The following is a 10,640-nucleotide window of genomic DNA, read 5'->3' as shown; positions in this document are numbered from 1 at the left end:
CATATTTATAAAAGTGATCCATCAGTTTGCGTCTATCTCGCCCTCTATGTAAAGTATTTCGGTTCTCGCCATGCATCTTTATTTTCAGTCTATTCTCCATTGATTCACATTGGATCTTAAACAAGTCTTTCGTTTTTTTCCCCCCATCGTCTCGTCTTACATAATTCCCACAAATAATATTTCGTTGATGAAAAGTTTATTTGATTAATTAAATTAAAGCATATTACATACAAACCTTGATTTGCTAGAAAATCACACACGCAAATACATGGGGATACATAAAATAACCAAAGTGAGGAGTTTGAACATACAATAATATTTCTTTATTTCTGCAACCAAAGTAAACCACAGACGCAAGCAGATAATTATATCAGTGAAGAAGCACCATTCATTTGGCCTCCACAGCGCAGGTGCAGGGTCCAGCGCATTCAAAACCTTTCTGCGCATCAGATGGCTGAACCCTAGAAATCACACAGCTCCATCCTTCTCCACACTTGCAGTACGCTCCGCTCGCAGCATCTCCTACCTCCTTCACCTCCTCTCCTGGCACTTTTGCCCCATCTCTGCATGCACCAGACAACAATAAACCCCTTTAACTTGGTGTCTTATTCCATTCCACTTTTAAGTAAATATATAAGATCTACTTAACTAATTGGGTAAACTAACAAAAGTAGTTAAATTAGTGATTTGTTAAAAATATGTGTTGGTTTTCCTAAAATACCTTCTCAAATAATTTGGTTTGAAACTATCACTTGATGCAAATTCCCTTAACATATGCAATCAATAAAATTAGTTTGGATGAATAAGGAGGACAAAATAAATTATAATCTTATATTTAGGATCAAATTCAACCCCTTACTGTGAGGGACAGGAGGTGGTATTACATATACAAATGTTATGAAAAATTTGAGGTGTAAGTTACTGCTGTAACATACATAGAGCAGTCGCAACTTTCGCCACATTTAAAGTAGGGTTTGCCAGCATCAGGCCCTGTGGTCTTGCTGATCACACATGTCCAGCCCTCTCCACATTTACAGTACACGTTGCCGAAGGTGCCTTCAAGAGGGACTTCCCTGTAAGTGCATGGTTGGTGATATGTATGAATCACAAGCGCATAATAATACACTTTATACACACACAGACACCCAAGGAACCTGAAGCTTTGGTAAGAAAATAAGATCTCAAAAGGTAAACTTTAATCAGAATAGATCAAGCGAATTGAAGTTCGAAAAGGAAACCTGATTTGGCTCTGAGACTCCATCTTTCTTCCTTAACTTCTCCGATTTGGTTTCATGGGACTTCCACCCTCCCCTCTTTATATTTGCATTACACTTGTCTATTCCACTTGGCAATTTCAAAACTCAAACTTGCCCTTTGGTCCTTGAGATTCAAGTCATAAAGTATTGCGGGCAGTTTCGTCAATTCAATACTCAAACTTCGTCTCCACTCTAGCTCAGGATAATATTATTATCGATCGATATTTTTAATTAACACATGGATTGTCGGGCACCAGAATTAAACTAATGTGGTCGAGTAATTTGGACAAGAACAAATGCAATATCGTTGTCGTTCCCATGTGCCCCATGCTTCTTCTTCTTTTTTTTTTGGTCCCACTTGTTACTTGGCCTCTTTCTTATTAACGTTTTTTGTATCAGACCCGTGTCTAGAGAGTTCGTCTGATGAATCAACACAGTGATGTCTATTTCAACCCGAAAATTTTATAAAGTCGATTATATCTTGAGACTGGATTAAAATTTAAAGAACCAACAAATAAATAACTTGAAGGGCTCGATTTTGTTTTGCGATTGGTGATTTGACGTGTGGTGTAGTTTTTTGGAGTTAAATTTCCTTTTGCATATGTTTTTTTAGCCAACCCTTTTGCATATGTAGTGTTTTAATACGCACACAGACTTAATCTTTTGACCAAAAGCAAGCTACTAAAAATGGGATCAGTGAATAAACTAATTAAGACAATGGTTTAGAAGGTTAATTCAGGGCAAACTGATCATTTAAAATAACTTAATTTAATTAAAATATATAAAAATATTATAACTGTGAAAAGAGTAATATTTAAATAATAAAAACATTAATTCATAAGTAAGTAGAGCATTCATATATAAATCATGCAAAATAAGAGGTAGTGAAAAAGAATTAATAAAGCATAAATACGATGGATTGCTATTTTTTAAACTCAAAACAAGGTCATTTTAATGTCATTATTGAATGAAAAATGTATAAAATCCAACATGGCCAACCAATTCAAAATTTTTAACTGGACCAACTAGGAAACTAGTTCGCTGCTTTGACCCCTCAAACCAAGTTGGATTTTCATACCATGACCCTAAAAAAACACAAGGTACCAAAAACTGGATTGGTCTAAGACAATAATTCAAAGGTTAGTGGTTCAACCCGAGATCAAATCAGTCATTTAGAATCATATAATTTAATTAGAATATACAAAAGTATTCATATATAACTCTGAAAAGAGTAATATTTAAATAAAAAGCCATTAATTCCCAAGTAGAATATTTATATGTAAATCACACATAATCCAATAAAGCACAAATATGATAGACCATTATTTTGTATAACTCAAAATGAGGTCATTTTAAGTTCAATAATGAAAAGAAAAAAACATATAAAATCCAACCCGATCAATCGGTTTAAAACTCTTAGTTAGACCGGTTAACAAACTAATTTACTGGTCCAGTCCCCCAAACCGAGTTGGGTTTCGTATCATGAGATAGCATAATTATTAATACTTTCTTATTAAATATTCTCACGATAAAGAGATATCAATATGGCATAACTTGCAAATGATCTTCATGATTTTTTAGCTGACTAATGATGACTTTGTTGACGTACATACTAATAAATTGGTATTTAATAAAGTTTTTTACACAACGGAAAATATTAGCAAACTTAATTTCACTGAACTAATTGTTGATTAGTTGAATACTTTAATTCAATTTGTTAACACATGCTCTGGCCAAAAAAAATTGCTTTCACATGATCATTGTAATTTCTATCATGAACTTGCCTGTAGTTTGATTATGGCCATATTATGAACATATTTTAATCTTTTCAATATTTGAAAAGAAAGGCATGGTTTTAACTATTATAGTTGTGGTGAACTTGAAATAAGATTTTTATAGTTTTTTCATTAATAAATTAAGCGATAGAGTTGTGGTCAAATTTTAATTAATATTTCCAAATTCCAAATACAGTTGTCATATTAGCGACACAATTACTTATAAGGATTTTAATTAATGCTGATGATAATCCCAAACGATGAATTCCTTAAATAAAAAACTATAGGAACTTTTATACAAATTGATCACAAACTCTATAAAATATGGCTTTTCTATTTAAAATTAAAAGTTTGAGTGAAAAATATAAAAAGAATATTTATTTATTTGCGTCATGCATGACGTGAATTGAGATACCTATATAAAATACCCCCCAAATTGATCACAAACTCTGTAAAATATAGTTTTTCTATTAAAAATCAAAATTTGTATAGTTACTATGTGAAAAGTATAAAAATTCTTTATTTATTTGTGTCATGCATGACGTGAGTCGAGAATACTTCTCATTTTTTAACCTAAGTGTCGGTGGACTTTGTAACTTTTTATATTCTATTATTTTTTTTCTGACCCCCTTTTATATTTTCTTCTTTTTTTTTTTTAATATTTTCAAAACCTCGTACAATGTCCATGCATGTTCTAACTCCAGAGATCATAGACAATAATAATGGATGCGTATTATATTATCCATGGTAGTTAAGTAAAGAAGAAGGGGCCCAAATTCCAAGTTTATAAATTGAAAAAATAATTCTGACAAAGCGACTTTGATTGAGCTCAGTGGTCCTTAAATTTGGTTTAGTAATACTGGACATCAATAATTGCATAAAAGTGTGTCTACTTATCAATTACGACAACTAATCTCAAAAGAATCCCATCAATAATTGATAAATCAACAAAACCAAGTCTGATATAAAAAAATCCAATAGGTTGAATGATTGATAAGTAGTTGTTAATAATCGAACATATTATTTTTGAATTATCACATGAGACCCACATTATTACTTTAATTAATTAAGCGCAGCTAGGGGTGCTTTGTGGCTCTTCAGAAAAATATATATATATTGCCCCGAAACTTTTTTTTATTTATATGTCGCATAGAAGACAAGGGACTTATGGGTGAAAACCAAACAATGTACTCCTCTAGTTCTAAATGTAAGACCCTTATACATGTATAAAGGTCTTACATTTAGGACCAGAAGAGTACTATTTATGATCTTAATATAAAAGTTACTTGACTAATTTGAGAAGATTAAGAAAATTTATTAAATTATTTATTTGTAATAAATGAGTGTCAGATTTTCTAGAACTACTATTTAATGAAACTTTTAATATATGTAACTACTTTAAGAACTATTTTGAAAAAATGAATAAATATAAGAGACAAAGTGTATTAGAATCTTATATTTAGAATCAACTTAAATGTCAAAATAGCTCTTATAGTAAAAACCGGATTTTAAGTAGGGAGAAATTCTATGAAATTCCAAGTGAGGAATATAATTACCAAAACAAAATTCTAGATGCAACAAAAGCAATCTCCAATGACAAGTTTTGAGGTAATAAATGACACTACTCATTTGTCATTGAGATTTAATCATAATTATTTTCTTTTCTTAGGATTTCATTATAATCCTCTCTTTCAAATATTGGGTATATATGCCTCCATTTGTTAATAGTCTTCTAATCAATGAAATTTTCCTAAATGTCGATTTGGTACAAGCGAAATTGAGACAAGGAAAGAAGAGGGGTGGAAAAATTTTAATGCACTCAATTTAAAAAATTAAAAAAATTGAGTTAAAATTTTTGAATTAATTTTTATTACTCTTTTATATCTTACATCTTATTTTTATTAAAATTTTATAACCTTAGTTCTCTAATTTTTTTAAATCGAACTCATCAAAATTGTTCCTCCCTACAATTTTTCTCATACCAAACACAGGATAAGAGTCATTATAGACTAAACATCCAAATTAATTCACACGATTATTTGTTTGATGTGTTAATGATTCTCCCATCTACTAGGGGCAAAATGGGGTGTTTACACTTAAGCGGTGTCGTTTTGGCATTGTCAGCAATGGGCCGCGCCTATGTATTGGAAATGGATGGTACTCCTGATGCTGGATTGGGCTTCCGTCACACTACATATGGCCACAACACTCAGCCTTATTTAGCCTAATAACTGAGCTTGAATCTTTTTGTTTGGGGGGGGGGGGGGGGACCTTATTCGGCCTAATAACTGGAGCTTTAAAAAAATCATACTGAGGATATTACCCGTAATTTGCATTTGGGTTAATATAATTTTTAGCCTCTTAAGTTTGTACTCATTTTGGTTTTGATTTCTCAAGTTTCAAACTATAAGTTTTGATCCCTCAAAAGGCAAAATAATTTAAGTTTTTATTGGATTATGGGGACCAATGTATTAAATGGAAAAATTTGAGAGACAAAAACTTACAGTTTGAAATTTGAGGGGTCAAAATCAAAATAAGGACAAGTTTAAAAGATCAAAGGTTATATTAACTTTTTGGATTTTGACACGATAATAGCCAAATATGGCATAGTTATACAAAAATGTGATGTGTTAACAATCACAAATGGGCTTTTCATGCAAATATATTTTGTGGAAGATATGGCCGAAATCTGAAATGACGACCCTTTTGTTGAAATATTTTGGGGTCTTGCTTAGTTAAAATGCTGTTAAAATGCAAAGTAGTATATTGTGTTTTATGATGTATGAATTGATGGATTTTGAATATAAAATTTGCGAGCAATCAAATATTTAGAGGGAATAATAATAGAGAAGTTATGCATATAATTTTATACTTCTTCTGGCAGACAAGAAGTTCTATATATATATATATATATATATATTCAGAATGAACATGATCAAATTCATAAATCTCAGCGATAGCTCAACACCACCTATATATTGTTTTTAAGTAAAGTAGCAGTAAGAAAGAACAGTATAATTTTACCAGATCTGTCCTTAATTTTATGCTAATAATAAATACTCCCTCCAAACCTTTATACAAGGCATCATACAATATATTCATTACATCTTTTCATATTGTTCTTATTCAATGTTGATTTTATTTTTTTTCAATTTAAACCATATGAACTCAAATAAAGGTAAGATTATAGAAACTTATTGATTTCAAGACAAAATGAGTGTTAAGCCTCTCATTAATTAGTGCCAACGATAATGTTAAAAGTGTCTTATAAAAAGAACAAAAGGAGTAACTACTAAACACTTCGCATGCGCAAAATCAACCCTCAGATGGCTCATCAAGATTCATATATAGATAAACTCCCAGCTAACTAATAGCAAGGATTAATTATAAGGGGATTGTTCGAATCATCAAAAAATTGTTGAAACAAATATCGAAGTGCTAAATTCCTACCGCCATACGTAGAGTCTTGAACGACAATTAAGCAGACTGGCTCGTCTCACAGATGATAACGTCAGAAAGACGTATAGTGGGAATAGGAATGGTGTCATCAAGCACAGGCGTGGTGGAAAAAGAAAAGGGTAATTTCCACTTATAAGCAGAATGAGATGGATGGGTCCTACGCTTCACCTATTTAATTAATTTGCATGTGATCATCCACTAAATGCTACGGAAGCAGTTTCGATCTATTATTGCTGCTCATAGCGTGTGTGTGTGTGTGTGTGTGTAAATATAGCAATGGTTACATATCCTTCAACTCTCCAGAAATGAGACTTTTGAAGGGCCATAAAGCCTTGTGATCTTACACATTTCTACCTTATATATGTTGTTAGGTAATTTGCAGTCATGAGCTACCCTATATATATTTTTGTGTTTAATTAGTTAATTGATTGGGTTACTTTATGCATTGTCCTTACACGGAATTCTCATCTAAGCTCTATGTTTTACAAGAAGTCGATGGAAATTTTTTATCAGAGGAGAAGAGTTTATTAATGCTGATTGGCTGGAAGCCACTTATATTGCCAAATCAAATAATGGCAGAAAGTATTGGATCAATCTGCTGCAAGAAGGATATATATATATATATATATATATATAATGGCCACGTAAGAAAAAGGAAAGGACATGAAAATTAGGGGAGAATGAATACAATATTTACATAGGCCATGACAGTAATAAAGCAACAAGTAATAAAGGGAGGGTGGTGACTTATGAAGATCTGATCAGCACGTCTTCCTTTAAGTTATAATTACTTGTTCAAATCAATCTCTAACTATCCCTTCCTGGTAACTAAGGAAATTTCGATGTTGTGAAGAAACAAGGCTCTTTTATTTGTCTTGATCCTAGTACTCCAATTTATGATCATGACGATAACGTTTACCGAAGGGCCAATATGACCTGGTGTCATAACCATATATATAGTGTGAGACTGTCTAATTACTGTCTGCAAGAAAGAAAATTGTCAATGTCGAGGAAAACTTTTAAAAAATGTCTCCCAGTAAATACATTGAAATGACATTGACCAAACCCCAAGTGCCAATTCTAAAGTGAAATTAACTTGAATTTGTCGGTGTTAAAAATCCCATAAAAAACTATATGCATGTATAAGTATGGATGCATGCCTGCATGTATTAAAAAGAAGTTTATTAAGCTTAGTAAAGTTTAAGTAGGACTATTTATTTTGAATACCTTCTTAGTGTTAAGAGCGATTAATTAAATAACTTAATTTTTCCATAAAACTTCAATGATGGGCTAGAATTCTAAGTGAATATCTGCAAAATACTCTCCGCCACAATAACGTACAGCAAAAGTTGCCAGGTCCTCTGGCAAGGCAAGTTGGCAAATAACAAGTGTCCTTCATTTTGCTTCCCAGTCCACATGTTAATATCAACTAAATTAAGTATAGGTAAGGTAGCCATGCTATACGGTGTGTGTGGTCATTCAAAAGCACATATATATGATATTTGTCGCAGATTTGAACTAGCCGGACAAGGGAATTCTTAACCAAAACGTTACAGGGGAACGGATAAGACTTTGCTTCCAACTAATTTCTGTTCAGTGCATTCAAAGGTTCAACTATGTGCATTATATTTTTCAGTTTCTTGTGGCTTCTCATTTTCGATCATTCAAAACATTTAACTACAAAAATTAACTCCCTTTTTTTTTTTTTTTGCAAATCTGAATAACTATTGGATTTCGAGTCTGCTCTTAATGGCCAGGCCATAATATTTGATGAGGCTAGCTACCTGGCTGAATTAAATAATATTAAATTCATAATCAATTAAATAGGTTTTGACTGAGTATATATAAGATAATATTTGAATTGTTCTTTTTTAATTACGTTATTCAAAAGATGAATAGAATATGGTGTATTTTCTATCGTAAATATTTCAACTGTCCACTTTATAAACAATGGTGGCCACCATGAATAGAAATGAAATACATCAGTGACTCTCTCCCTTCTCCCCTTCTTTCTTGTGAGTTGTAATAGAATAGACTAACCCTCTCACCCTCTAGTAATTTTCTGACAATAACAATACAATCATATTTACTTTCTGGGAATTGAATGCATCATGTTCAGGTGGCACGAAAGTATATGTGAATTAAATAAGTTGCTTACAATAACTTGCTGAAATTTCCTATATTTTGTTTAGGATTAGGTAATACCGTAACAGGTACATTCCGTTAATAAATGGAAAAATACATCAATAGTCCAACTGGGAAATCAGTTCGAAGGACGAGCTACCTCTGGCTTCATTTGTAACGATCCAAAAATCAAACTCTTCTGGGCGACAGCAATATATAGCACACTATAGTGCAAGTGATGTAGAACTCATACTTGTATCGATCGGACTGCCTTGTCGGGACATGCGACCTAACTTCACTTTCAGCAATATACAGATACAATATGTGTTTTTGCGTTCCAACACCCTTCCCTACATATACATATCGATCTTCTCTTTAAACCTAAAACCAACAATTGTTGGACTCCAACGCTTGAGTATATTCCCATGGCTACAACTAAACTTGTCGGTTTTGTGTTCTTTGCTTTCTTGGGTTTAGCTGCATGCTCTGCCGCTCGAACACTCCTCACTACTCCCAAGGGCGATGTCAGCTCTGGTCTAGGTCAGGGCAACCACGATGTTGCTGCTGGAGGTTATGGCGGTGGAGGAGAAGCTGGTGGTGAGAATGGTGCAGGTGTTGGTGCCGGATATGGAGCTGCTGAAGGAGGGGGGCGTGGTGGTGCAAGTGGAAATGGCTACGGGGAAGGAGGAGGTGCTGGGGACGGCGGAAATGTAGGAAGCACTAGTAGTGGAGGAAGTGAAGGCTGTGGCACTGGAGGTGGTAGTGGTGGAGGCGGAGTCGGTGGTGCAACGGGATCTGGCAGTGAAAATGGTGGAGCTGGAGGATATGGAGGCGGAAGTGGCGGTGGCATCGGAGGAGGGGGCTCAGGAGGAACACAAGGAGAAGGATCAAATGGGAGTGGCCAAGGAGTTGGTGCAGGATATGGTACTGGAGGCGGTGGTGGAAGTGGAAGTGAGGGCGGCAGTGGAGGCGGTGCTGGAGGAGGTGAAGGAGTTGGAGGCGGATACGGCGGTGGAGGAAAAAATAGTGGAGGATATGGAGGCGGAGGTGGCAGTGGCATCGGAGGAGGAGGTTCAGGAGGAACACAAGGGGAAGGATCAAATGGAAGTGGCCAAGGAGTTGGTGCAGGATATGGTACTGGGGGCGGTGATGGAGGTGGAAGTGAGAGCGGCAGTGGAGCTGGTGCTGGAGGAGGATACGGTGGCGGCGCAGGTGTCGGATTTGGAGCTGGCCGCGGAATTGGCGTAGGTGGTGGATATTAACCTTGAGTTGATGGCGCGCCATAATATTAATGTGGCCTCTCATCCTCATGTATATAAATATATACATGTGTATAAAGTAACAACAATAAGGAGGATATTATCTTGGTCAAAAAAATAAGGAGGATATTATGGGGCGCTCATATTAAACCATTCAGTGATACTTGTATATATTGCTACGTGAATGTCCAGTTGAGATGGTCTCAACTCTCAACAATACGTATCAAATTCCACAGTTTCACAGGTAATATAGTTATCGAATATATAAAAATATATATACTGTATATGCATTATTCGATTTCATTTTACAATAATCTTCTATCATAATCTGTTTATATGTAATCTTAAACACGAAAAAGTAGTCAAATCTGAACGAAACGAAGAGCACCTGATTAATTAGTTTCGTGTTACCATATATACAACGAATAACCAGGGCATGAAAGGAGTACTCCATATATTCAATTGTTTAAATTCCTGAAAACTATGTGAACCTCCCGTACTCTGGCTCTTTTAATATTAATGATAAGTCATTTTAATATTAGTCATTTTGTAGCTCTTCATTTATTCAGTGCTTATCATAATACTCATCACTGTAATGCAATCTAAACCATCCAAATCTAATATGAATGGTTCATATTTAAAATTTTAATATACAATTTTTCCAATGATAAATTTATTTTTTAAGGATATGTTAGTTATAATATTATATTTATTTTAAATTCTGTATCTACTAAAGCAAAAAATTGATTAAAATATATAAAAAATTT

General features: G+C 33.9%; 2 protein-coding genes across 2 annotated transcripts; one reads left to right on the top strand and one right to left on the bottom strand.

The window, feature by feature from the left end:
* Positions 1–179: 179 nt before the first annotated feature.
* Positions 180–1,335, bottom strand: LOC114758027 (metallothionein). Its single transcript, XM_028947030.1, has 3 exons — positions 1,239–1,335; positions 936–1,073; positions 180–563 (listed from the first exon to the last, which is right to left on the bottom strand). Exons 1-3 carry the CDS (start codon positions 1,259–1,261, stop codon positions 389–391), a joined length of 336 nt encoding a protein of 111 aa, XP_028802863.1. The 5' UTR covers positions 1,262–1,335; the 3' UTR covers positions 180–388.
* A 7,704-nt stretch (positions 1,336–9,039) lies between these two features.
* Positions 9,040–9,876, top strand: LOC114758044 (glycine-rich cell wall structural protein 1.8-like). Its single transcript, XM_028947048.1, has one exon. It carries the CDS (start codon positions 9,040–9,042, stop codon positions 9,874–9,876), a length of 837 nt encoding a protein of 278 aa, XP_028802881.1.
* The last annotated feature ends 764 nt before the right edge of the window (positions 9,877–10,640 follow it).

The sequence above is a fragment of the Neltuma alba genome, unplaced genomic scaffold (assembly GCF_004799145.2).
Source record: "Neltuma alba isolate B1F8T4 unplaced genomic scaffold, ASM479914v2 tig00010661_pilon, whole genome shotgun sequence".
In the NCBI taxonomy this organism is placed as follows: Eukaryota; Viridiplantae; Streptophyta; class Magnoliopsida; order Fabales; family Fabaceae; genus Neltuma; species Neltuma alba.
The sequence above is the reverse complement of the archived record's forward strand: the minus strand, read 5'-3'. Positions and strand labels throughout refer to the sequence as shown.

Coding starts and splice junctions, on each gene's coding strand:
- LOC114758044 (XM_028947048.1), top strand. CDS start 9,040: ATGGCTACAACTAAACTTGTCGGTTTTGTGTTCTTTGCTTTCTTGGGT.
- LOC114758027 (XM_028947030.1), bottom strand. CDS start 1,261: ATGGAGTCTCAGAGCCAAATCAG. Junction 1,074..1,238: donor GAGTCTCAGAGCCAAATCAG/GTTTCCTTTTCG, acceptor ATGCACTTACAG/GGAAGTCCCTCTTGAAGGCA. Junction 564..935: donor GAAAGTTGCGACTGCTCTAT/GTATGTTACAGC, acceptor TGGTGCATGCAG/AGATGGGGCAAAAGTGCCAG.